The sequence below is a fragment of the Falco peregrinus genome, chromosome 3 (genome assembly GCF_023634155.1).
Source record: "Falco peregrinus isolate bFalPer1 chromosome 3, bFalPer1.pri, whole genome shotgun sequence".
NCBI classification, from domain to species: domain Eukaryota; kingdom Metazoa; phylum Chordata; class Aves; order Falconiformes; family Falconidae; genus Falco; species Falco peregrinus.
Window position 1 is genome coordinate 116831354 of NC_073723.1, and position 27349 is coordinate 116858702.

Sequence of the window (27349 nt, forward strand, 5' to 3'; positions counted from 1 at the left end):
TGGGTGATTACAGATGTCGGCAGAGAAGCTCAGCCACAGTTTACTGGTTCAGCAACTGGACGTCAGTTTAGAGGACACGGAGCAGATGGTGCCACAGCTGAAAAGCCCCCAAATGCAGCGCAGGTTTGGGATCAGCTTCTGGACTCTGAAAGCCTGCAAGCCAACATCAGTCAGGTCAACTTTTACAGTGCACCTATAAAAGGACTGCAGTCTCAGCAAAGTACTTTTTCCAGTGAAAAAAAAAGCCCTTCTTGCTGCGAATTTCTGAGCACTTTCAGAATCAGGGATTCAGAAGAAATTGATTTGGGAGCAGATCTGTTCCCAGCTGGAGAATAAGGAAGGACTACAGCAGCACATCCCATCTCAACTGCAGGCTCGGCATTGGCTATGGGTTGACCCACCTGAAATTCAAGCACTTGAATCTACAGCAGACCAGAACATCTGATCACCATTACTAATGTATGGGTTAGTCTGAAAAGGCACCTAGCAGAATTTATTGCACCTAACCACCCTCAGACATCCACAGCTTTTAACTGCCAGCCCTTTCTTCACTTTTTCTAGCTCTTCAAGACACAGAATTTCTCTCATTGCTTATCTACACAGCATATAATATACTGGGGCCTCCGGGCATGGCTGAATACAAAGGCAGTACACTTTCTAAAAAAAAAAAATAAACACAATACAGTTGCATTATTGGTTAACTTGGATAGTTAGGACCCCCAGGGATAAGACCAGGGTAGAAATCTGACCTTGTAAGAAAAGGAGTCAGTGTGTGGCTGCACTGAAACTGCTGCTGTGGCCAATGGGAGCTGCTGAAGTTGCAGATTTGGACTGTTGCCTCCTTCCATTTTGGTTGATTGGAATGTTTACTTTTCAGCTGTTTTGATACTGTAACTTCTCTTTACAGAAGAGACTTGGACCCTGCTGGAACCGCCTTGTCTGTAACTTGGTACCACTTCTTCCCAGCCATCCTGTTTTCTTGGACAAGCCACAATTAGTTCAGTAAAGCACAAAAAAATTTCTTTGCGGCCCGTCTGCTGCTTTTCTTCCCCCACCAAGCTACACTGAAATAGGGTAGGGAGAGGTGTAGAGGAGCCAATACTTCCAGCCAGTCAGTGGGGCAGCAAGGTTATATTTCTCCAAAGTGGCACTAAGAAAAACAAGCAAACAAAAAAAATAGAGAATAAGTCAAATGAACTTGATGGTCCAAAACCTGTAATGAAATCCTGCTGAAGGATAGGCCACAGAAAATTCCCTGGGATTAAATTAACAACTGCACATATCAGCAGGGAAAGCAGATTTTAAATGCCTTCTGACAAAGTCTCTAGTACAGAAACACGCACAGACCTTGCTTTAAAAGAACTTGCAAACTGGCTTGGTCCCAAGGGTGACATATGCAGCTGGCATTTAACATCAGGCCTTGCCATTTGGAAAGCTCTTATCAAAAAGTCTCTGGAGCCCTCCAAGCCCTGCTTTTCATTTCTCTACTGCCTGTGTTACCTCTGTTGTTTGTTCAGGACGCAGCATTACATTAGTCACACCATCCCCATGTGCTGGGGACAAGACAGTGCAGTTCTTCATGCTAACAGAGGTCATTTCAGTGTAACTTCGTGAGCAAAGCGTGGAGGCTAAACTCATTATAGGTGTCTGGGAAGCACCGCACGCAGCAAGCCCATCTGTAGTCCCTGCACACCATGATGGCTCCTTACACCAAAGGCTTAAGGAGCATCAGCATCACCTTGTGATGTGAAGGCCCTTTCTAAACAGGGGGATGCTGGTGTATAGCCATTGTAGGGGCGTGATCCTCACAAGCAGCCCATCCTTCTCAGTCCACTCAAGGGCTACCTGAACTGGCTGAGCATCCCCTAGACCCCGGACAAGTGGCCTGTGGTCACATTCTGAGGTAGCAAGGCCCACCCCGTGCCCAGGCCGCGAACTGATGGCTCTCTCGGCCAACACGGGCCTGCAAGGGGGGATCGCTGTAACTCAGGGGGTGTCCCACGGCGTGCTGGGGAGCGCGGGGGGGACAGGGGCAGCACAACCGAGCTACGAAAGGGCAAAACCACCCCGCTGTGAGGAGAGCTGGGGGCAAAGGCCTCTCCCGCCGTGAGGGCAGCCCACTCGAGCAGAGCAGCCCCCCGACGCCCCTCCGGGTCACGCCGCCCTCCCCAGCCGAGACCCACAGCGGAGCCCGGGTTCCCCACCAAGACCCACCGAAAACCCGCAGCGCCTGGGGGGCGGCGGCCCCGCGCACTCACCTGCTCCCTCAGGGCCGCCGCCCTGCCCCCATGGCCAGGCCCTCCGACCCCAACTTCGGTCCCCGGCCCAGATGCCGTCCGTCCCTGCCCGGCCCCTCCCATTCGCTGCCAGCCCTGTCAGTCCGGGGCCGGGCCCCAGCAAACAGCGGCGATTGGCTGTCGGGCGGCTATCGGGCCTGGCCCAGCCTATGGGGTGAACCCTAGCGCGGCGCCGGGCTCCGAGGGGGCGGGCTAGGGAAGGAGCCGGGTTCCGCCGCTCGCCCGGGCTGTGGCAGCGCCTTGCCGTCGGCCAGGCCCCTCCCGGTCCTGAGGGGAGGAGGAAGGACTCCCCGGCTCAGGGCTCTCAGGACAACCGTGGCACCACACCTCCACCCGGCACGGCCTCCCCTGCTGCCCGCCTTAGGGGCGGTGGTGGCACCACCTAGCTGCCAGGGCCTACTTAAGGCGCATGCGCATCCGCGCTCCCTCGAGCCACCTTAACTAGCCGCGCATGTCCAACAGCGCGCACAACGGCTCTGAGAGCTCGCCTGTGATTGGGCATCTGCCGGACCACCCGAAGTAACAGGCGCTGTGATTGGAGGAGAGCTAGGCCCGCCATTGTCTTGGCAACCAGGTGTACGCGTTCCCTCAGCCGCCGGTACCGGTGAAGGCCGGAGAGCCCCGAGACGCAGCGGTACCGGCATGCACCGTGCCACCTCACCGGGGAAGGGAGGGGCGGGGCGGGGGGGGTGTACGCCGTGCGCTCACCGCACCGCCTCCCGCTGTCAGGTACCCATCATTCCCAGCCTGCACCGCGCTACCTCCCGGGAAGGGCTGACGCCGTTCCCGGCATGCACCGCGCCACTTCACCTGGGCGGGGTGGGGCCGTGGCGTTATTTGCTTGTAGCGCTATGGCAGGACCTCCCTCAGGCGCCTCCCGCCGACCTCCTCGGTCCCCTGAGGCAACACCCGCCTCCCGCCGCCCCCTGAAGCCTCCTCGGCCCCCTGAGGCAACACCCGCCTCCCGCCGCCCCCTGAGGTCTCGGCCCCCTGAGGCAGCCCCCGCCGCACCCTGAGGCCGCGCCCTGTGGGCGGGCAGGACCCCTGCAGTGAGCAGGGCCGCGGCAGCTCACAGAAGGGAAAGCAACAACGGTTATGGCTGTTTCGCTGCCTTCCTGTAAGCAAACCAACCCAGTCCTTCAGCCTCTGCCTTGCCGCCGCACATTAACAGTTCTGCGTGGTTGGTTTTAGAAACGTTTACAAAATAGTGCCACCCAAGGTTGTTACGTTGGGTGCGCAGTGGTGCTGTGAGGTGGCTAGCTGCCTTGCCGCGGGTGCTCACGGGTGTTCTGGAGCATGATGCATCCAGCAGAAGATCATCACTTGGTGCCACGTAGTGAATGGGAACAGGACTTGCAACAGTCATTTCACAGCTGAAGAAGGAAAACCCCAACCATACAAAGGTTTCCCTTTCAGAGCATGGCAAGGATTCATTAATAAGTGATGAGGAAGTGGCAAGTGAAACTTTATACCCACAGCCAGTTAGAGGTGTTGCAGGTCCAGAATTTATGTCCTTGGGGACAAACCAGCACAAGGGAATAAGGAACGCTATCAAACCATATCCCTGTTGCTGTGCAAGACAGTGGAAAGTTTGCTGTTGGCTCCCTTGTGGCACTAACCAACTCCTTGGCCTGGACACCACCCCTGTAAGAGGCCTGTCACTAGCAATTACTTCAGACCTCTTCCCTGCACTAACCTTCCCCCTAATTGCAGAGCTCAGCTTAAGACCTGTACTTGGTAAGAAGCACGCTTAAATTTTCATGGAGCTAACATTTAAACTTTCCAAATGTAGCACTATTGCCGGTGCAGCCCTGTGACCGGTAGTAATAACACCAGAGCTTAATTAGATGAAATATCCGTGGTTTTATTGTGTCTGTGAGAGATTATGCAATTTGAAAACTTATAGTAGCTTCCACCTCACTGTCTCTTGGCAATCAAGGATGCTGCCGAGACAAGGCCTTTGATTCCAGGCCTGCAAAGCGCAGCACTTCTTGGGTGACACCAGGCAGCATAGTGTCTGAGTTCTGCAGGAGCTGGGGTGCTCAGCATCTTTCCTCAGATTTTCAGTTTAGAGATAGTCAGCCCCTCTCTGTGAGTTGCCAGTTGTGAAGCGAGTGGTTAAGATGCCTGACTTAGTAAATGAGGGCAATCTGCAAAATGATTTAACAGCACTGAGTCACCCTTAAAGCCCATTCATCAAACACAGTGCTTCGAAGGGCTTTTTTTCCCCCTTTGCTTCTTAAATAAAAAAGGGAAATTAAATGCAGAAATAACTGCTGATTTCTTGACTTGAATACTGCATTAATGTTAGTTTTGCCTTTAACTTACACAACCTATTTAAAATGAAAACTGGCATTGTAGTTACATGTTTTCTGTATCTCCATATTCAGAATTTTATTATCATTGGCTGTTCCTTTTAGGTTTCAAGATTTCCTCCAGTCCTTACAAACACCATAGGAAAGTAACGACAAACTCAGGAAAAAAGGGATTTAATTCTTAGTCAAAGAGATTTCAGTGTAACCGAGTGACAAAAATGTTTGACGTTTATGTCTTTGTTCTGAATTTTTTGTAACTCTTAATGATCCAGTTTTGTAACAAGGATAGCAACTAAGTTGAGATCAAGGTTGTTAAATTCACTTTGTAATCACAACCGATAACAGGATGAGGAAAACGGTAAATGCAATATTATTGCTTTAAACCTTGAAATTACTCCACGTAACAGCACCCTCATCTGGACCATCTGCCCATCTCTCACCCACCTGGCTTCAGCCCTGCTCCCATTTCCAACCTTGAGCTCTCCAGGACACACAGATGTGTGTTGCAATTCCGCTGAAATTCAGGACCAAATACAAAGAAATCAGTGGAGTTAACGCTTGTGTAGTGACAGCACAGGATAACCCCTCCTATCTTTTGCTGTTCTTCACCCGGATCCTTCCCTGGTCTGTGGGAATTACATCGGTACATCTGTTATCTGGCCAGCAGAGGGGAGCAGAAAGATATTTTAAAACCATACTGTTTTCCCAGCCTGCACTCTGCCGGGTTTCTTTTCAAGTGCAGCCAATGCTCACAGGTGCCAAGGGCCTCCTGGGCTTTCTGGATCCAGCTTTCAAGCTGCTTCCTCTGCTGGTGGAGCGAGGGTGCCCATGGCCCCTGCTGACAGGCTCCTACTGTCTGGTGACTACGTGGTAACCCCAGAACTCTGAAAATTAAGTATATTAAGAATTTCTGAAACTTTGTGTACCGGGTATGTAAAGTAGGGAAATCAGGAAGTATTTGGCATCTTCTTTCTTGTTCTGCCTTTGGCATCTTCTCTTTCTTCTCCTTCCTTTGATCTCTTCCTCCTTGCTTGTCTCTCCCATCTCGGTGATATCAGGAGTGCATTATCTCAGGACTGAATAACAGCAATCAAGGACGTAAAGGACAAAAGATGAGGGAAAATGATCAAGGTAGAGACGTTGCTTAAATACCTTCTGTAGGCGCCATCAGTCTGCCTGGTCAGCTTCCAGGAGTTCCAGATGACCTGATGCTAAGTTCTGACTAAAAGAGAAGAGGCAGAGTCTTAAGGTAGCTTCACAAAGCAGTCCCTTCCCTTTGAGAATTTCCTGCTTGAAGGGCAGAGTGGGCAGAAAGCCAAACCACAAGCTACACAAGGGCTTGGCTGATTCTTTCTTAAGATTTATCCCTAGAGAAAAGTTACTGTACTGGGGAGGGGAGGGGAAGCATTAGGTCCATTAACACGAGGCTGTTTGGGGGCTGCTGACTTAGTTTCCTCCCCAAAAGCACTTGACTCTGTCCTCTTCAGCACAAGCCATTTTGAAGCACATTCCTTTAGCCGGGTAGTCAGTAAATGCCAGTACATGAAGTTTATCCACTTGTAATTTAGGCAACGTAAAGAGCTTATTTGCTTCTTACTACCTGACCTAGAATACCTAACAGGTGAGCTGACCCACTTTCGTAGCTCTTCTCCTGTCTTCACAGATCCCTCTGGGTACCAGAACACTGGCGTTCACGGGGTGTTGCCGATGGACTTTCCTCGCAGCACCGTGCCCCCTTCTATTACCAGAATACAACTCAAAGCACTCAGAGGGCACAGAGGTGTGCAGTCACTTTAGCAGGTGAACTTCCAAGGGCGTGTAGATGTCTAATCTCCAATTACTTTCAACAACACTGAAGTGATGACGGGCATGCCAAACCCTGAGCTGGATGCGCTGGACGGGAGAAGGGCTCTGTAGATGTTTCCCTGACACGTGCTATCCTGGAAGGCACTAATCAAGAATGTGCTGCCAGAGTAGTAACTCCCCTTTATGGGGCAGGGCTGAGCACGGGATTCCATCCAAGCCTCAGCAGGCTGGTCAGCAAGAGAAGCCAAGCCTGGGCAACACCAGGGAATGGAGCTTGCAGATGCAGTTTTTTATCAGCTGCTTTGGAAACCTGCTGCAATTTTAATAGCCAGTTCTAGCAAATGGGACCGATCTTGCTTTCCTCAGCACAACCCTCTGGTCCACGCAGCCCAGGGTGGAGAGCCTCAAGCATGTGGCAGGGCTTCCACATGGCAGGGCCACGTGGAGGTGCAAGCTGAAGGCCAGGGCAGCACAGTGTCTGTTCTAGTTCTGGGAGTTGATAAAAAATAGCTGCGCCATGTGGACAAGCCCTCAAACCACATCTTCAGAAATGTTCTGTACGTTTGGCATCCTAGGAGTATCACACACAGGGGCTAAACTGAAACGCAGCGTAAGTCAGAGCAGCCCTGCTGAAATTCCCAGAGTTGCATCACACACCTCAAATTTTGTTTTGTCCCAAAGCTTTTTCCTACAAAGAAAAATATGTGGAAAAGATTATTTGTGACCATCTGCTTTATAACTCAGGTGGCATTTTTATGAGGCAAGCCAATTTTGCAAGGATTATGTGTACAAATAGTGAGAACTGGAGACCTGGGATCTGATTCCTTGCAGTGCTCTTCCAGTTTATTAAATGGAAGCGGCACATATTTGGGTTTTATTATTTTTAGCACTGTAGTAGCACTATTACACTTGTCCATACATGTAGCAAGAAACAGCTCAGCTGTGGTAGAAAAACAGACGGGTGAAGTGATTCGCCCATGATCTCACTATAAATCAACAGCATCTTTTCCAGTAGACAACACTGCCTGCCCACTCCCAGCTATTCTTCCCTTCAGTCTACTCTTTTGCAAGACCAAGCAGAGCAAGAGCCTCCATTCTTCCCCCTGCTGTTTCTGGTGGTTTCTTAAGGAGGAGCGAGTCATTCCAGGGTTGCCGCGGCTGTGTGGGCATCAGCACAGGTCCTGTCTGGGTGGTGGTTTTTAACCAACCCTGTACTTGTCCTATGCAGGCTTCCACTACTCCACTTTTAACCTTGCATCTTTCCTGCTCCTTTCTGATCCTGCAAAAGCTTCTACACAGTCAAATCCCTTCATTCAGTCCTATGCCTTTGCATGAGTGGAATAATACCCCAAAGTATTTTCTTTTGTCCTCTTGACTGCACATTGCCTTGCTCTTCAACCCCATGCACCTCTATTCTCTTTCCCTCACTGTTATGCACGTCCTGTTCTTTTGGGGGTGTCTGATCACTGTCAGTATCCAACTCTGAAGTCATCAGAACAGGAACTAAGTTGATTCCAGGCGCTTCCAGAATATTTTCCATTTGTAACTGGCAGACAAGACAATTAATGAAGTTCACATCGTGGTAGAATGCTCTTAAAGATCAGGAACTTCAGCTCTTTCCATCCTACATGCTGAAATAATTTCACATTTATGTTAGTACAAAGCTATTTCTTTCATCTTTGTATGGTCCCAGACCTTGCATGTCCTGCTTTTTTTTCCCTGGGATTGGCAGAGGTAGGGCATGTGACCAACGGCATTCAGGACTTCATGGGACCACATCTGAAAAGCTGAAGGATCGTGTATGACACAGGCAGGTTTTGATTTGGCTCTATAAATAGAATCCTGCCCAGTCCTCTTTTTGAAAAGCCCAGAAAGAGAACAGAGTCAGGGAAGGTGTGGTGACTGCAAATAATGCATTCTGCCCACACGCTGAATTAATTAGGTCCAACTCAGATCTTACAGGTGAGATTTCAGATTTGCTGTGGCTCCCAGTCTATACAAATTGCCATGCAGACAGTAGAGAAATTTGATCTTCCTCATACTTAGAAATACTCAGTTTTCCATGCAACAGGAGACTTGCATTAAAAGATTATAATTTTGAAACAATGAAGATACCTACCTCAATGCACAATTGCAATTAAAGCATAAAATTCGGAGGTGCAAGTGATGACTTGGAGAATGATACAGGAAGTACAATAACACCATCATCTCGGCTGCTGGTACACCTTCAGCTGGAATGTTATGTTTAGTTCTGGCCACCTTAACTCTAAAAAAAGGCTACAGCATAAACAGACTCAGTTTAGAAATAGGAGATATCATCATTACAGTGCCATTAAAGACTGAAAACACTGAAGATGTTGAATTCAGAGAGAAGGCAGATAAGATGGCTTGAAATGTATGTGAGATAATTAAGAAAAATGAAATAGTGAGCTTCTCCCAATAATCCCCAAAACCCAATAAATCTAAACTTGAAAGAAGGAAGTAAATGTACAATGTTAATTCTCCATTTGTTTAACGGGGATGGCAATTTGCCATGAAAGCTGTTTGCAGCAACAGATATACAAATAAAACAAAACCCATTAACAGTAGTTCATTTGTGGAACTGGCAGCCCTAAGGGCCAGTAAGACCAATTGTAAGCAAGGTTTAAAAGTTGTTTAGCCACCTATGGACACATTTGGCCTGTTTGGACAATTGCTCTGTTGCAGCATCACTGTTTTCAGAGTTATTCCTAAAAGAACTGGTATGTTTTGGTCTGTGCTCAGAAAGATGAAGAGCAGGGATGTACTGGGGAAAGGAGCTGCCCCGTTAGCGTCAGTGTAAGCCTCTGCCTGTGTCTCATTGCCTTTGCCCTGGGAGAGAGGTAACTGATGCAGCTTGGTCAACACGTGTAATATTTCTCTTGCTAGAATGAAAACCGAGGTCCAGGATTCTGTAGTGTCACCCATCAGTCCGCAGAGATCAACAGCACCTCATTGTCAAAGAAAGGAACTGAATACTTCCCTTCGTGGGTAAGAGGAAGCATTTTATTTCAGACTGATTTCCAAAGCTGCTAAAGTCACCTAGTGCTTTTGTGTTGGCTTCAGTGGACTACGTGTCTGGTCTTTAACTGGCTCTGTTGACTATGTCTGCAATACCTATTTAGTATTGTATTGGGGATGTTTCTAAAATCCAGCCAAGACTGAAAATGATTTTCATTGTCAGACAGTTATCATTAAGGTGGAAGTCCAACAGCTATTCTAAGCTGCTTTTTCATGTGCTCTTATCTTTTACATTTCTTCTGGGGCTGAAATTTCCTTTGCTCAGTCTCCCCCAGAGGTGGTCCTTTTTAAATTTGCATGAGCCTTTTCAAGCAAAATTGGTAGAGCTGTTGTTGCCTTACCAAAGCGTAAAGAAAGATCCATACACACACACGCTTTTAATTTAGAATATTGTACTAAAGTATCTGAAATTCGTAGCTAAAGTGAATAATTTCAGGGTCTGTTCTCTCTAACAAAAGTTGTAAAGGTTGTCCTTAAGGTTTCTTTTGGAAGCTGATGAGCATCTCCCCAAAAAAAGAAGAAAACAATGAAACATAGTACCTGTAGAAGTCACCCTTGCCCCTATTTCATCTCATAGAACATCAGTTCTGTCCAGCAGTTTCAGATGATTTTAAAATGCAAAAGGTGATCTGTCCTTAAAAATTACATTTGGTAAATTCCAGGCCTCGGTTACTTCCCAGTTTCTTCCCAGCTCAGGTACTGACAGTTTCCTTACTTCCTCTGTTTCCAGGTTCCATGCACTGCATGCAAGAAAATCTCCAACTATCCAGCTGCAAACGCCTACAAGATCTTGCCACATTTTCAGCCCAATCAACTTTAGCAAGGGAAACCGTGGCACGTTTCAACAACCCATTGCTAGGATGATTAAGAAAATCCTTGCTCCGGCACCCAATCCATAACTTATAAGTAGATTTGTAAAGAGAGGACAAGGTCAGAGGGGTCACAGCTAGTGTATAACACTTGTGATATTTGATGTTCCAGAAAACGCTAGAACTAGGTGTCACCTACCTACTTTGGGTGCAGCTTCAGGGCACCTGCAACAGCCCAGACCTTTGCACCAGGTCCTTGCCCTGTGCCTTACCGGTTTGGAGTCTGTGCCACTGTGGGCAGTTTGGCACCAGTGTCTAACGGAGCAAGCATGAAGCTGGCTCAGGTATTTCTGCACGATCTGCTGTGGTGCAGCTGTCCCCCAAGCTGCCATGAACTTGGAGTGCACACCAGGCAGTTACTTTTCAGTGCCATGGGAGGACGAACACAGCCCTTACCCTGGGAGAGCAGCAACCCCTGTCCTTGCCGTGTCACAGGCTGTGATACTGAAAGACCCCACAGCATCCCATGAGTTTTCATCCCAGAAATCTGACCCGTGTTGGTTGGTTAGAGGGAACTTCTGCCAAGAGGCTCAAGGTAGGCGGATGTTACCTCTTTAACAGGTACTGGGTTTCGAGGTTCAGCCTCAGCACTGGGAATCCGGTCTTCCCGTGCACAACTGTACCTGGTTGTGCCCTTGCCCTCGCTGTGGAGCTGTGCCAGGCTGTATCAGCCAAGGACCCAGCCTGCAGGTTCAGTTCCTGAACCTCCTGCTGATTCACCCTTGGGTAAGGCACTTAACTGTTCTGTGCCAGCTGCTCCCCACCCATGCCACTGTGACCAGGCCTCGCTGGGGTGTTGTAAGCGTTAGTCCACAGGAATTCAGAATGCTTTGAGATGTGAAAGGTGTTAAGAAAATATGGAGTGTTATTAACAATTATCAGATCACTTACAATAATATACGCACTGCTAATGGCTCTTTTCTGTCCCTTCAATGGTGCCTTGCTATACTCAATTACTTTTGGATTGTTTTGTTACTCTTCAGAGAGAGTTTTTCTCTTTTTCTGCACAGCGTGTCTGCATTGCAGCCATTTCCTAGTGAGCTGTCCCCTTTTAAACCACGCTTTAAAGCCAGCTACAACCACTGCTTGGTGAGGCACAGCACATCGACTCTTTATAATATTTGATGACTTTGCGTAGCAGTTGAAGACAGAATGAAGATGACACAATTTAATAAGTTTAATAAACTGCCACTCATCAGCTGAGACAACTGGCTGCATGCATGTTCTTGAAGCAATTCATGCTTTTTTAGTAATTTGATACAGTTTAAACATTAGCAAAGGTGTTTTAAACAAACATATCTTACCTCACAATTTGGGTGTGCAAAGAGCACACATACAGAGTTACCGAGACTCAGCTGACATGGGGTAATTGTGTTCGCTCACACAACCTGTATGCTACGACTGTGAACTTTCTTATAATGACTCACTCCAACTGAGTATCTGCCCCAGCATGTTCCAAGTTGATTAAACTAGTTTGCAGGCCATAATTATTTTCTATATCATACTATAATGGATTCACATCATATTAATTTTAACATTGTAAGAATTTGCTTCTGGGAACGGCCTTCTTGAATTAATCACTGACTCATGATTTACTGTAGGAGATAATATCTAACCTACAAGAAGCAGAACAGGAAACTATCTATTTAAAAGATGGCAATGTCTGATAATTTATGGCTATAGACAAAGAGACATCTGAGAAGAAAAAGGTGGACAGATCCTGCAGTCTTTACGTGGGCAAAGTGTTCTCGCTCAAGCAAAAAGTTACTAGAGACTTTTGTCTAGTAACTGGAGGATTTGCTTTTGAAGCACTGACAGCAGAAAACTGATGAATACTGGAGAAAAAAAATTGAGCAAGAAACAAGAAAACAGGGTCCCAAGCTGTCCTTAAAGCCATCTTCAGCTCTGGGACCAAACCCTACGTTAAAATAAAGCCAGTTAAACCTTGTGACTGTTGTAGGCATTTTACCAGCTTACTATAGGAAACATAACAAAAAGCAAGGGAAAAAGCATCAGTCTTTTTGTGCTTAAATCTTTAGTGCAAGTGTCTTCCTGCTACCTCCCCCCACTCTTGTGCTTGCACTGGCCTCTTCCACTTAGATCACTGAATTAGCCTCGACCATTAGATGTTTTCTCTAGCTACAGCCCAATTAGAAAAAGTCAATTTCAGCAGACAATAATAAAAAGCCTTAAATCCCAGAGCATGTTCCAGGGGGTAAATCTTCATCCTGGAAAGCTGAAGAACCTTTCCCTTTGTCCCATTTCACTGTGATCTATTCTGTGACTTTGGGTAACTCGTATAACCTTTGGCACCATAGTTTTTTTGACTCTGCAAGGACAGCAGTTCTCACTTTGAGCGTGAGACTCCTTAGGAGCAGCAGATGAAATGTGTTTCTATGTATATTTTTAAAAGAGCTGTAGTGTGCACCAGGGCAGTGGCTGCAGCAGGTATCCGAGTGCTCCATAAGAGCAGCGTGACTTGCTCCCCCAGGGATTTTTGGCACCTCTGTCCAAGTTAATTATCTCGGGGACCGCTAGCAGCACACCGAGCTTGCTGCAAGCTGCAGGAGGGCACAAACACTCCAGCTGTTATCTGCAGGCTTGAACGAACTGAAACACAGATTCTTTGAGTCATCCTTAGCTCAGAGCCATCAGCCCACCCCGCAGTCCCAGTGGCAACAGCCACAACCACATGTCCTTTTCTCTGTAGCACTTTCCAGGCTCTGCCATGCAGATGCCCCTTTGGCATCCTGGCAGCGCCGCCTCAAATTCTGTGCTCAGCTGGTGACTTGAACAAACCAGACACTTAGAGCTGACGTTGGAGGAGTCTGGAGACAGCAACTAAATACACAAAGCCACATTTTCTGCAAGAGTTTCAAGTCCTCGGCGTCTGTGTAAATGCAACCTTTGCATGCTGGGCCACAAAGGGACCTGCCTACAATTGGTAAGCACTCCCAGATTTTGGCCCTAATACTGCCTACAGCTGTATCATTAGAATCACTCACAACGGAGACAACTGAATTTTACATGTGGGTTTTCCTTTGTTGGTAATTACCCACAGGTAAAGTCAATTCAAAGGCATCCACAAGCCCTTTTTGTGAAACAGACCTCTATGGATTTCTGCAAGCAAAGCAAACACTGTCTGGCCAGAAATGTTGTCGTGTCCAAAACCACAAGAGGATTAAATGTGGAGAAATTTGCAAAATGGCCTTCTCCATGTACATGAACCTTGAGCTGGGAGGAAAGATGGTGGTGGTGATTTTGATTCTGATCTCCAGGGTGCAGAGCACCATTGCACATAAATTCAGCCACTCAGAGCTTCTTAAGGCATGTTTGATTTAAGCAGGTGTCAGGACACTAGCGGGGCTCCCTTCCAAGAGCTCTGGGTAGGTCCTTTTGAACCTCTGCTAAGACAACCATCTGGAAACCATCCTGACAGTTTTGAGTAGCTGTAAGGAATCACTAGAACACCCCGCAACTCAGTGTAGATGCCAGAGGCTTCAGGAGAAGCCACATTAGTGCATAATGTACCAAGCTCCACAGTACTGTAGCTGCAGAAGTCTACTCCTGGCCCATTGCCTGGTGAGGTTTGAGACCTGGAGTGTGAGGGCACGTAGCTTTGTAGCTTATCTTACAAGTTATACCACACACAAGTTCTTCTCCTGTTTGCTTGATTCTTTAAAATTGCTAATATCTCTGTGCCTGTGCTCAGGACAAAGTTTAGTGTTGCCTTATCAGTGTCCCTCGAAATAAGCTCTGCCCAGGACAGCACTTTTTAAATCCAGAAGCGATTTCCTCACACAGTCCTGTTATACCGGTTCTTTTTCCTTCTGTTACATTCACTGAGTGATGCACTCTCCTTCCTCAGTGCCACCGTTGCTGCCTTGTTTGGTATTTACATCCCTTTCCTGTTTGTCTTGTAGGTCACTACAGCATCAACCATACCCTCGTCAAGGTGTCTCCCACGGGATCTCGCTTCACATCAAAGACCGCCCACCTGACAGGGAGGCACAGATTTACCCCAGAGCCTGCAACCTGTCAGCTACATAAACCTACTGAGGAAGCAAAGAAAACTCCTTTCAGGTAAGTCCAGCCTGGAAGTCGTGCCATTTTCCTGGGATATATGAAAATACATCAGACAGCAGAGCGATCCCAGTGTCCCACTGTATCGCCTGCTCCAGTGGGGCCAGTTACTGCCACAGGTTTACAGGAACTGGCCCCGAGGTGGAAGTGTTACAGTGCACTGCCTCGGAGGGGAGTGTGGGTTGATAACACCCTGGAGCAGTGTATCAGAGGTACCTTTATCAGATGATCTCGCAGACATTTACAAACAGTAATTAAATACTGCACCACCCTGATGATGTAGGGGTAATTTCTTATCCCCACTGTACAGAGCAAGAAGCCAGAGCACGCATGACCTGGAAAAAGATCCTTCACATCCCGGGCTGTAAGCATTAGGCTGCGTTTCTTTTGTGTTGCCCGGGCCTAAACTCACTCCCAGGGGAACACACTGGGCACAGGGAGTCAGATGAGGGAATCACTGGGCAGGAATGGCGAGGGATGCTCGTGGCTGCCCAGCATCTCAAGGAACCTGATGGATGAAACATGGGCATTTCCCGAGCCCCTGCTAAGGCTGGGAATTAGAGCTGGGAAAGAGGCTTGTAAAAGTCTCAAGGACTTCCTTCGGGCCAGAACTGCCATTCCCGTGTATTCCATCCTACTGCTTGTTTCAAAGAGATTAAAAGGCATGAAAGGAAACTCCCTCCTCCTCCCCCTTGGTGTCCTTATGAGAAGACAAATAAATCTGCCCATCAGCAAATTGTTCAAGTAAATTTATTGTCACCGTGCAGTGATGTTGCCTGGCCTAAGATTAAGATCAACAATAAATTCCTGACCAAGGAGAAGAATGAGAACATGAGAAAGCCCATGGCTCTCCTTACCCAACAGGTGTATCTTTACTACATCTCTCAGCAGCTGGATCTTGTAACAGGGGTTTTGTAAAAAGAGTGGGAAGCTGTAGGCTGGGAGGGAAGCAACACCAAGTGGCATTTGATAAGGACAGAGGGCTAGAGGAAAGGGCAAATTAAACACGAGAAGAGAAGATCGCCAGCCTGTGTTATCAGAAAACACAAAACCACTCCACGCCCAGCTGCTGGGGTTAGAGCCTGCTCCCTCTCCTGTTTCAGTCACTGAGAGAGACTGGGAGGATCTCCCAGCTGGAGTCATTTGGCATTGCTGTCTTGGGGTCAGCGCTATCTGGCTCTGGAGTAGTTCAGCAGCCAGCTCTCTACAGAGGCTGGACAACTGGCAAGTCTTTCTATTTTACAATAAACAAAGTGGGCTGTCTACAGCATTGCAATTGGATCCTTTTTTCCCCCAGATCATTTCCGAAAGATTTTGGTTTAGGAGGATTAGGCACCCACCTCCCCAGGGTGTTTAACAGAAACCACGGCTTTTATTTCCAGACATAAAATCCCATCAGTGTGGGACAAGTTTCTCAAATCTCTTTTTCTCCTGACAGGCAGAAATTCTGCTTGACTTTCTTGGCTCCGGCCATCCCACCTTGTAAAGATCCTCCTTCACCCGGGCAGTACAACCTTGTGGATTACAAAGGCTCCCCAAAGCCCGACTGCTCAAGTGCTGTGTTCACCTCAAACACAGGGCGATGGACGGAGCGCCTGTCACGGGCAGGGTTCCCTGGGCCAGGTAGAAGTAAGAATTGTTCTGAAGTATTTCTTACTACTCGAGGTAGCAAAACACAAATGCGACAAAACAGCGCTATTGCCCACACGGCAGAAAAAAAATGAAGCACAGAAATTAGCGGAGCTCACATGCAAAGGCGAATGGGCACCTAAAGACACACACCATTTCTGAAAGGCGCTTAATTCCATAGCACATGGCACGTAGGGCCTTTTGTGAGCAGGGGACAGTAGGTTTATGATGAGCAAGTGTCTAAATCCTTCCAAGATGAGAGCACAGTGTCTCCTGACACCTTTAGATGGTCTCATATCATCCACAGGGCCACACAGCAGCAGCGTGGCAGAAGCAGCACTGGAGTCCTGACCACCAGCTCTTTGTCCAGCTTGCTGGTCCATATTTTACAATATTATTTTTAAAGGCAAGATTGAAAAAACAACATGTTTGCCATGGAAAGGCCATTAAAGCATCACTGACTGTCAGCACATTTGACAAACAGGTTCTGTGAGTTCTGGTGCGTGTGTAAAACTATCACATTATTCTGAGCAGACATTTCACCTGCAATATTCCTCTGTTTGATTGGGAGAGAGGAGCACTTGCAGGGACGGGGGGGGCAAGGCGTGCCTTGTGACAGTAGAGAGCCTCCGCACCCCAGCTGGAGAGCGGCGTTGGAGCACCTCAGCATGATCTCATGGCTTTTGTGCCCCTCCGACTGCCCTGTCCTCCACGGGCTTCACCAGTGCTTTCCTGACGTAAAGCTGAATAAAATGGGGGGAGAAACACATCCTTCAGCTTGTAATCAGGAAATGCCTGGGGAAGCAGGAGGAGGGACCTACGAGGAATGGGTTAAACACACCATCCTGACTTACAGCCACCCCACCAGTCCCTCCAGCTCCTGCAGGCAGGGGTCACAGTCGTTCCTCAGCACCAAAGGGACAGCTCACGCATGGAACAGCACCGAATTGTGACCCTGGCGTTAGCGTGGGTAAGGGGGAGGCAGATGCAGGGACAAATCCTGCTGCAGCCTCCTTGCGCTGAGCAGACCGTTCCTGCGTGGCTGCAGAGCTGCCATGGGGTGGAGGTGGAGCTCGGCTCAGCCTGGGCGGATCGTGTCCCTCAGTGCCCGTTGGCTAATTGTTGCCAGGTGCAAGTAACATGATTTTTTCAGTTAGTCAGACTCATATTTCTTGCCCTGTTTATTTCTTCTAAGATCCTGAAGTCCTTCTGGGAGGTCACTGAAAGGCTGGAAAGGCAGGCAATAGCAACGCTGCTGTTCTAGTGTTTGAACTTACCCAGCTGCAGGTTTTGTACCAGCCACAGCAGCGAGAGAACATGCTAGTGCCATTAGTCTCTCCAGAGCCCTCGCGGCAGCACAGACGGGGTAATGGGCTTTTCTGGAGCCGTGTCCAGATCATATCCCAGACTTGCACCGCGCCGCGTCGACACGCCAGCTCCCTGAGCGCTGCTCTGCTGACTAAGCCAGGCTGGGATCCCCAGCCAACGCAAATCGGGCTGTTTCAGCTAAAGGAGCAGAGCCAGGCCAGTTGGTTCATGCTGAAGGCCTGACCCACAGCTGTAAGGACGTTACCACATCGTTTGAGAGGAAGGGAACGAGTGAGAAACACCTTCTGCAGAGGGGAGAGAAACGCCCCCCTCCATTCTCATCAGTCTGTCGTGCCAGTTTGATTAGAAGCCCATGCAACACCCTGTCAGCGTGCGAGGACAAAGGGACACCAGCACCACAGACGCAGCCATCCACGCAGTCTGCACACTGTTGCTATAACCCCTGCATCTCCTTTCCGCTCTAGCCTGAAAAGAGGGGAAGAGAATTCCACCGGATCAGAACTCCCAGCCGTGAGATTAGAGGCGACTCGAGCCCTTGGCCCACCAGAGCGCACAATGCGTACAGAACTATTCCGTACCATACCACAGAGGAGAACTGCAGTGAGACAAAATACTTCCCAATTAAATCAGTTGGTGGCTGATACAAAGCAGCAGCTTTATTAAAAGCTGATTATTCAGCAGCTGTTGATGCGTGGGCTGCTTCGGAGCTGCACTCTCTGTGTTTCCAGCAGCTCTGGGTGATCCCTTGCACAGGGGTCACAGTCAAAGGCACCATCAAGACAACCCTCAACACACCAAAGTGAAACTGAAGGCTGTGCACACCAGGCGTTAGCGCTCCACTCCGGTTCTATGGCCAAAGACAATTTCCAGCCGAGGACACCAGGACGTTCGCACAGGCTGAGGGTTTTAGTACCCATCTCACCGACCAGAAATGTAGTTACACAAATCCAAGGAACTACCCAAGGAAACGGGAGAGCAGGCAGAGCCCGGGGACCCTCACCGACTTCATTAAAGCTTTCCACACTGCGGAACAGATGCCGACAGTTTCATGCTCCTCTGCCTTTGATCCTTTCTGATGCTCTGGTGCTGTGTTGGGTATCTCCAAACACAACGCGTGGGTGTCCTAACAAAACACAGGATGCTGTTTTTCCCTTTATAGTGATGGAGAACCACACCACACACCAAGAGCCTCAGCTGCTTGGCTGATGATGCAAGGAATGAATAAGCATGAATAAAGACATAGAAACTGGGTGGTGGTTGTAGAAGTGAGGAGCACAGCCCCCACCCAGCACTGGGGATACCAGAGCTCTTGCACAACCCAGCTCACGAGCTGCTGTGTTTCTGTTTCTTTTTTATGCACCTCTGTCACTGCAGGCACTTACTCGCCCAGCGCACTCCGGAGGTATTCCCTCATCTACAGCGATGGTAGGAATGGCTCCCGGCGCTGTGAGCAGCGGAACGCGGGTGCCAGAGCAGGGTTCCTCGCACGGGACTTCCATCATGCTCTGCAAAGCACGCGCTAACAATAAGAGCCTTGTCCTCAGCACGCTCCCTGAGAGCTCAGCAGCTAATTAGCGCTACTTGGTACTGTATTTTGGAAGACGATCATCAGCTAAAGTTGATTTGTAAACTTCCAGTTTTGTAGATGTTGAATAATTAATACAATTAACAGGCACTGCAAAAAAAAACCCCAGACTCCTCTTGGTGTTTCCATCTGAGACACCAAAGAGAAAACCGGTGCTGGGGGCTGACCGTGCCCACAGGAGGGGTTACACTGGCAGGGAGCCCCTTTTATCAGGGCAGAAGCGTGGGAGAAGAGGGCAGAAGCGTGGGAGAAGGAGGGCAGAAGCGTGGGAGAAGGAGGGCAGAAGCGTGGGCACATCCTGCACCCCCGCCGCTTGCTCCCTTGGCGGCTGGACGCTGGGGCTTGCCCGGGCCGTCGGGCCGCGGAAGGACGGCGCCTGTGCAAGCACGTGTCGAACCTCGGCGGTGCGTGTGTGCCCGGCCACCCTGCGTCGTGCGCCCGCCGGGCACATTTTACAAGCCAGATGATTTGAGCGTTTCTGACCAGAGTCAGCACAAAGCAGCTGCCGGGTGTCCGGAGCAGGCGCCGCTCCGAGGAAGCTGCTCTCATTCGTTAGCGTGAGCCTTTTGCAAAACACAAGCGGGTTCATACTTTCACACGACCTTTGTTCGCTCCGAGGTGAATCGCCTTCATCACTCGTATCTTAATCTTCAAAAGGAGCTGGGGGGCTCCAGGCAAAGAGTCAAGAATGCTTTCACATATTTGGGAGCTCCGCTTTACGCAACCGCTCCAGCAACTCACCTTTGCTGGGAGGGATGAACGATACTGAGCCAGTCAGCAAAACACCCACCCTGGGCAGGGGCGGTGGGGGGCGGCGGGGGGCGGCGACTGTGCCTGCTCTTACTCTGGCGTGAATCAACCGGCGTTTCCCTGCACACACCGGAGTAGCCACGATTTACAACCCCACCGAGTGCAGGTTACCCAGAAAAGCACAGAAAAGCACAGAAAAGCACCTGGTTCTCTGCCTCCGCCCCACGAGCAGGAGGTGGGAGGAAGGAGTCTGTGCTGGGTGGACATGCAAAGCTCCAGCCAGGGCAGCTCTCACCCAGCAGAACTTAGGACAGGCTCGTAGCCAGTGTGAAACGACCACCATAAAATCCAGCAAAATCCATCGCTCTGCTGCTGGGAGCCTAAAGTTACAACGCGAGCTGATTTTTGCTGGTGTAGATTTGGAGTAAGGCTACTAGAGTCAATGGCGTTAGGCTGGCGTAACTGAGAAGCAGACGGCTCGCGCTGTGTTTACACTGGTATGAAGTTACCCCCAAGATCAGACTTTTAGAACAACTCACTGAGGGACAAGAGGCCACCAAAAGCCCATAAAATCACACACACAAAACACCCCCCAGCTGCCTGCAGCCCCCCGAGACCAGCACAGCATCCCGCCTCCGCCACCAGGGGCTTTCCCCGGTGCCCCAGCCTCCGCCAGGGCACGGCAGCTCCTTGAGGAGAGCACCAGCACCCTGCAGAAACCTTGAGCGAGCCACCACGGTGCTGCCAGCACTGCCCGTCTGCTCTTTGTACCGATCCCTGGCGTTCAGGCCTCTCCAATGGCGCGGAGGACGCGGTGCTTGCCCTGAGCCACCTGCCCCCTCGCCTCGAAGGGGCTGGGCGCTCCCTCTGCCACAGGCAGTGGGAAGTGTCTGCTTTCACCTGAGCAGCGAGTGCTCTTCACCCTCCGCAGGATGAGCCCTGTGCGCAGAGTCCTGCTGCTGCACGGAGCCCCTGCGCCCACCTGATGCATCAGGGAGATGAGGGGATTCCCGGGTGTCACAGCCATCGATGCTCAGCAGCGGGAGCTCCTGGTGTGCCCACGTTTAACTGGGACTGAAATCCTGCTGTGGCAAAGCTGCAGGTGCAGCCTCACAGCGTGAACGCTGCAGCGGAGAAATCCTGCTGAAAGAGTTTGTGATACGAAGATGAAGGAGCACAGAGTGCCGAGAGATCATCAGAGGTTGATAAGCCTTCAGACTTATCTGAGAGGCCTTCCTCATCGTGATAACGACACTGAAGTGATCCAAAATTCACCAGCCTGATGTGTTTCCACATTGTGAAAACCCCTTCCCAGTGGGAGCGGTGCTGCTCCTTCCCAGTCACGGGACTCAGGTGCAGCTCTGACATGGGCAGAAAAAGCAGAGGATGAAGAGGAAGGAGGAGGAAAGGCCCCGCTTCTCACTGGTCAGAGGGTTAATTAGAAAATCAGTGCTCCCCTTGGTGTTTTTTTAACCTAAATGGGAAGCAGCCGCAAAGCTTTTAGCACAGGGTGAGGGACTGGTGTGAGAGCGAGCCGGTGTGAGGAGGAGCAGCACGTGGAGGGCAGCACGGCTGAGCTGCGCCTCCTGCCAGCAGCAGCAAACCAGGGCATTTTTGACTCACTGAAAATTTCACCAAATTTGTGTAATCCCTCCACCAAAGGGATGTGCCTAGAACCGCTCAGGAACCTCCAGCCACCCACAGCACCGTGCCGGCACGTCTGTGGCGGAACGGGGAGAGCCCTGGCTGGGCTGCGTGCGCTGGTGGAAGCAGAGGCGCAGAGGCGAGCAGGTCGGCAGCACTTGCCGTCTCTCAGCCCTTCACAGCTCAGAGGGACAAACCCCTCGTGCTTGGGCAGCATGCGGTGCTCCACCAGCCTCGAGTCCTTTCTGTGCCTCTGAGGTCACCTCCCTGCCTGGCTCCTGCCCGGCCCTTCCCGACTCCGGCCTCCGGAGCTGGGGGAAAACAGGTCACTTTCCGTCTTTGAACCTTTATTACTACGGAATAATATCCAAAACAACAAAACCAACAACACAGTTACAAAAGGAGTTCACAGAGAAATGTGAAGCAGCCTGTGTTTGAAATGCTGTGTCACCATACTGAGTCAAATATAAAACGATGCATATTTATCCGTATATAAAATATAAAAGGAACAATACATCAGAAATGTATAAACAAGGGCTATGGAGGCCTTTGTGGTATTTACAACCAGAAATACGGCGGGGGGGGGGGGGGGGGGGGGGGGGGGGGGGGGAGCAGGCAGTGTCCGTTTAACAGGGAGTTTTAAAAGCATCTGTGAAAGTCTCTGTGGACAGAGAGAAGCTCAGTGCCGGGCTCAGCCCAGCTGGAAATGGTTTGAAGGTTCTGCGTGACTGGTGGGGTGGGAGAAAGCCAAAGCCCGGGGTGGCAGCAGCCCCGGGCCAAGGCAGACAGCACGCAGCGGCCGTCCCTGCCTCTGCCCAGCTCTGCCAGCCGTGTTAGTGTAGCTTCGCGTTCCCAGCTGTGAAACAGGAGGTCAGGCCCATCGCCAGAAGGGAATAAAATAAAATAAAATAAAAAATAATAATAATAATAAACTCAACAGAGAGAAGTTCCACGTTCACATCGATAACAGATCTTCCAAGCAGTCTCCGGCCTGGCCCGAGGCGGGGCCCTCCCCAGAGGCCGGGGATTCAAGTAAAAGCAACCAGTTGAGGCACGAGGCTGAGTTCTGTTGGGTCAAACTTGCCGGCTTTGAGAGAAGTCCCAGTAAGTGCTGCCTGCGGCTCTTTATAGCTCCTTGAGGATGATCTGGAACTTGTTCTCTGCTTCCACCATGTCCAGGAGAAAGGCCATGTGGTTGCTGTAGTGCTGGATGATGTTGTTGTCCATGTTCACCAGGATCCTACGGGAGAGGGAGGACGGCTGGGTCAGACAAGGCATGTGGAAAGGTTTGCGGAGTGGCTTGCTCGGGAGGGCTGGGTGTCACCGCACACCCGGGATCCCCTGTCACGAGTGGGAAATCACATCACCGGCAAAGCCTCATGGCATGGGGGTGGCCCTCTTTGAAATGCCTCCGCACAAAATTCCCATTAAAACCCGCCGTTAGCGCCCTGCTATCGATCAGCGTGGCGTTACCGCAGCCGCGCTCCCTGCTGCCTGCCCACCGGGCAGGTTGGCCGCTGCCAGGCTGCTCCGGGAGTCATGGCCCCGGGGAGGAAGAAGAAAGCCTGCAGCATCCACCCTCCCCAATTTGAGGGGCTCAGCCACGATTAATTAATTAAAGCCACAATACAACACAAAAGGAACATCCTGCAGAGCTTTTCGCAATTCTACCCTCGACATGCCTAGGCCCAGCGTTTGCTCCACAGGCAAATTAGTCTGGATTATGGCAGGGTGTGAATTTAGAGCAGAATTGCTCACTCCTCGCTTCTTGCCTGGATGCTTGTAGGGCTGCGTTATTCGGAACAAGCTGAGACTGCTTTGGGAATGGCTGGAAGTGGTTTGGAATGGAATATCCAGAACAACCTCCCATGCAGACGTGCCCTGAGCCTTGCCTGGGAGCCCTTTCCGCGAGGAACACACGCAGGCAGGCTGAACTCCTGAATTCCCAAGGGCACACCTCCAGCCCTGCTGCGGATCACACCGCTTCTGGAACCAACTACACGGGAGATGCGGGGAGAAGGAAACATTTCAACAGCTGATTTCAACCTGAGGCTGCAGTTCTGTGCCAGGCAAGAGCCCCTCATCACTGTGATGGGAGTAACGGGGCAGCTTTGCGTCGCCCCACTGTGTTCCCATAAATCAGACGTGAAATTTGTAACTGTTTGGAGGAAACAAAGAGAACAAATTATCTTTCTTTGCAGAAAGCACATCCCCTCCAGGTTCCTGCTGGGGTCATTAATGGGGCAATAGCATTGATTGTGCAATGCTCCACAAGCCAAGATTAAAAACAGAAAAAGAAAAGGCTGAGCATCTAACAAACCTAACGGCTTAACAAGCACAAACACGGGGCTCCGCTGTCCCCCCGAGCAACGCCTCGGAGGTCAGCGCAGCCACACCGGGCTCAGCGACCGGCACCTGCCCGTGTGATCCCAGCGTGCGCGGGCAGGCGCAGGGCAGCCCTGCCCCAGCGTGCCCAACTTCAGGGGGGAAGGTGGGAGCTGTGTCCTCGTGTCCAGCCTGTTCTGGTGTGAGCCACGTCCCAGGGCTTGACGCTGAGACACAAACCCCTTCACCAACAGGCTAGCAGTTCTGTCACGGCGCGGCTGGGGAAGGGCATCGCACCCAGCGCAGGGGGAGGCTGGCACAGGTGCTGACACCAGCCACGGAGCTCCCTGGTGAATCATCTCACCCCCGGCACCGGCCAGCAGCGGTGCTGGGGCTGCTGCGGGGCGAGGGGCCCAGGTCCCCGAGCCGGGGATCCCAGGGATGCCAGCCTCTGACAGTGCGGATTCCCAAGGGTAGGTTGTCACAAAAAGCCTTGCAACAGAGCGGCTCCAGTCATCGCTGGCTAGCTTAGAGCAGGAAGCCGGAGAAGTCACCTGTACCTCCTGCCACCGCACTTCCATCTGATTTCTCAACCACAAAAGATTCAAGGGAGCGTTGATGAGGAATCCGAGCCCTGTATTGTTTTTCTAGACCAAACCTCACCAAGATACGAAATTACTTATTATTGCTCTTGAGTCACCCTGAGACTAAGTTCATCTGAATGAGCTCATCACACGAAGGAGGCCCATGGCTGACAGCAGGTCCTCACCTCTGAAATCCAGGTAGCACCGGTGAGCTTCACTAGCTTACACCAGATGAAGATCTGACCCTCAAGCTGTAATTACCAAGAGAGGATTGTTTAGGGTGGAGCAAGAGGATAAGATATTCAAAGGAAAATTAAATCTGGGGGAGCAGGAAACAGCATCTGACCCCACCATCTAGCAGACTAGAGAAAATCTTGTATGACTCCCACCTTCAGCCATAAGCTGTGGCATCAGTCACGTCCAGCTTTCATTAAACTAGGTGTCAAATTTATTCTTTTTTTTCATCTTCATTTCCAGGTGTTGCCTTTTCTTTGCATTAGACACCTCTCTGCTCCTCCGTTTTGGGAAAGAGATGGAAAGGACATCTGTTTGTTTTCCTTCCCGATCGTTATTAAATAACATTCACTACTTATCAGATCGAGTAATGAACCAAACCAAAGCAAAACAAAGTAGAGGTGGCCTCTCCCCTGAAGCGCTGCCATTTCCTGGTCCACCTGCAAACTCATCCCTGCTTGGATCTCTTGCCATGCAGATGCTCACAATCAGCTGGCTCAGAAAACTGCAGCCCAGCTGGAGTTACGCGAGGAGTTGCCCGCTGACAGCCTGATGACCTGTGATGGTCACATCACACGCCACGCCACAGCTGACACACCGGAGTTTTGGCTCAATCCTGAACCTGTGATAATAAACCATCCACCACCCCCGTCCTCTGCAGTTGTGCTCCGCCACCAGCTGCCCGAGGTGCTCCGCAGCTGGAGGTCTGGGGGCAACCCCTCTCCTCAGGCTGCCAGTGTTGCTTTTTTTCTTTGGGGAGAAAATTTCCATTTCTGGGGCTAGTGGATGAGCAGCATCTGACAACGCTGAGCAGTTCAGGAGCAGGTGGAAGAGCCTCCTGACAAAGTTGGGTACCTCCCTATAGCTCATCCATCATCTTAAAATTAGGACCATATCTAGAACCCCTCCTAAACGGGGGAAGGTTGCTCAGTTGTGGATTTAGAGGCGGGGGGGGGGGTGTTACAGCTTCCCAGTTCGGTGGCACCACATCAAGGCGTGGAGGAGAAGCCACGGCCTCGTCTGCTCCCACCCGGCAGCTGCCCCCAGCCTCACTTTAGCTCCGCTCCACTCCAGGCACACAGGCTGAGTCCCGTGGGGACCGAGTTATGGTGGCACCAAATGAGCTGGAAGATGCCACCCAAGGAGCTTTAGGACCTTCTCACTGCACTGTCACCAGAAAGCAGAGGCAGAAGCAGAACTTTGGACTAACCCTCGGCTCCCAGGGGCTCTGTTCCCTCGTCCCGTTACGCAGGGGACCCCTCGGGGCCGGGGGGCCCAGCTAGTGAGAGCAGCAGGGCTGCCCAACGCGGGACGGCACCAGCCCTGCTCTTCTTCTGTCTCAGACTCAAACCCTGGACCGGGGCCAGCAACAACAATGAGTTCATCTCCCAGGCAGTCACCGCTGCTGGCAGAGCCCGATCACATCGCGCTCGCTCTGCAAGAAAGGCTCCAGGTTCAGCTTTATGAAAATAAGCTTGAGAGTTGATGAGTCGTTCGTTCCCTTTCTGTCAGCTGAAGGGAGAACTCGCTGCCAGAGATGGGGAGAACCAGAGGGAGTTCTTACTCCAGAAAACGTTTCTGAAAGTAGCACTTGGCCCCACATCTGGACTACTGCCCTCCACGGAAGACCAGCAGCTGGTTCTCAGCTCACGCAGACCCGCACCATTCCCTGTCAGCCACGGGGGAGATGCACGTGGATCCTTCGCTGATCAACACCACGAGGAAGCTGAGAAGCCATTTCACATTTGCTGCAGACCTCAGTCACCCCCCAGAGCTGTGCTGGTCTCAGCAGCGCCTGGCAGGCGCCTCAAGCAGGACCTGCATTTCTGTACTGGGGCCGCGCGGGAGCCACCAGTGCCCAGAAGGGTCTGATCCAGCACCTCCCAAAGGGAGTGTGAGGTTTCCTATTGACCTCCCTGGGCTGGGGCTGGGATGGCAAAGCTGGGGACAGACGCCCCCCTTTCAGCAATCCCCTCTCCTCCACCAAGGCCACCCATGCTGCTGTTTAGCTGGTACAGTCTGTTTCTGAGCCAGGGACATTTAGGCACTCGATTTGGAGAAGCAAACATTTATACCTCTCTGATGGCAGTAAGATAAGTTCTCCATAACCTCAGGCTTTTAGACTGAGGCACAAAAGATCACCCATTAAACTACCCAAACAATTCCTCCTTCATCCAACTTCCTTTCCTTGGGAGACTTTACACTCCAAACATATAATACAAACAAGCATTATCCCAAATCTTTAAAGCCCAGAAAGATCTGAGTTTTATATGCTCCAAATAGCACAGAGTCACATGGCTTTACTTTTTATTATCTTGTTAAAAGTCTATTTCAGCCTATGGCAGGGTACCAAAGAGAATGGGGGTTTAGAGGCACAGCATTAAAGCAGATGAGAGATTAGCTTACCCTCTTTTGCATTTTTTGTAGACTTTGTAAATGCTTTCTTCAGGAAGCCCATATTTTTCTGAAATCTGTAAGAGAAAACATGGCAATTCTTTGTACTTGTAACATGAAATTCCTATGATAAAAATCAAAGATAACACCAAGCCAGGGGTATTTGGCAGCAAAGGATTCCCCGTCCCTTTTATTTGAGAAAACCGGGCCGAAGCAATGGCCTGAACGGGCCGATTTGAACATGGCTGTGGCTGGCAGTGGGCGGACAGACGGACGGGCTGCGGCTTGGCCTCAGTTCTCTTTCTGATGGCTACTGCCAGGCCAGGAACCCTGGGAACAATCCTCATTTTCTTCCTCTCATTCCCTGGCCTGTTTGGGCCTTGATGCTTCGCCCTGCTGGGCAAAGAGCCTGCTGAGCTCCTCCTCTGCTGATGCATCCAAAGGTGAGAGAAACTGCAGGAGGTGT

The 27349-nt window shown here is 50.5% G+C and overlaps 2 protein-coding genes and 1 long non-coding RNA gene across 6 annotated transcripts in view; 1 reads left to right on the forward strand and 2 right to left on the reverse strand.

Moving 5' to 3' along the window:
* NIPAL3 (NIPA like domain containing 3) overlaps nucleotides 1–3073 on the reverse strand; it is a 16252-nt gene extending 13179 nt beyond the window's left edge. For 2 of the 3 annotated variants that reach the window (XM_055799700.1, XM_055799698.1), the window contains exons 1-2: nucleotides 2259–2621; nucleotides 750–1150 (exon numbers count right to left, since the gene is read on the reverse strand). In XM_055799700.1, the coding sequence (XP_055655675.1) occupies nucleotides 750–848 (99 nt within the window). In that variant the 5' untranslated portion in view covers nucleotides 849–1150; nucleotides 2259–2621. Of the gene's footprint in view, nucleotides 1–749; nucleotides 1151–2258; nucleotides 2622–3005 lie in introns of those variants that run through there. The other variant, XM_055799699.1, reaches the window with a different exon arrangement.
* On the forward strand, nucleotides 2850–19125 carry LOC114011265 (uncharacterized). Of its 2 annotated transcripts, none has more exons than XR_008746474.1 (5): nucleotides 2850–2931; nucleotides 9326–9427; nucleotides 10188–13270; nucleotides 14250–14409; nucleotides 15848–19125. It is a non-coding gene; the product is annotated as an uncharacterized LOC114011265 (long non-coding RNA). The 2 variants fall into 2 exon arrangements; XR_003553102.2 differs by having other exon boundaries at nucleotides 2917–3026.
* A 2826-nt stretch (nucleotides 19126–21951) lies between these two features.
* The window catches only part of GRHL3 (grainyhead like transcription factor 3), a 29634-nt gene continuing 24236 nt past the window's right edge, over nucleotides 21952–27349 (reverse strand). Inside the window, exons 16-17 of the mRNA XM_005234134.4 lie at nucleotides 26896–26960; nucleotides 21952–22586 (exon numbers count right to left, since the gene is read on the reverse strand). Of these exons, the coding sequence (XP_005234191.2) occupies nucleotides 22472–22586; nucleotides 26896–26960 (180 nt within the window). The 3' untranslated portion in view covers nucleotides 21952–22471. The remainder of the gene's footprint in view (nucleotides 22587–26895; nucleotides 26961–27349) is intronic.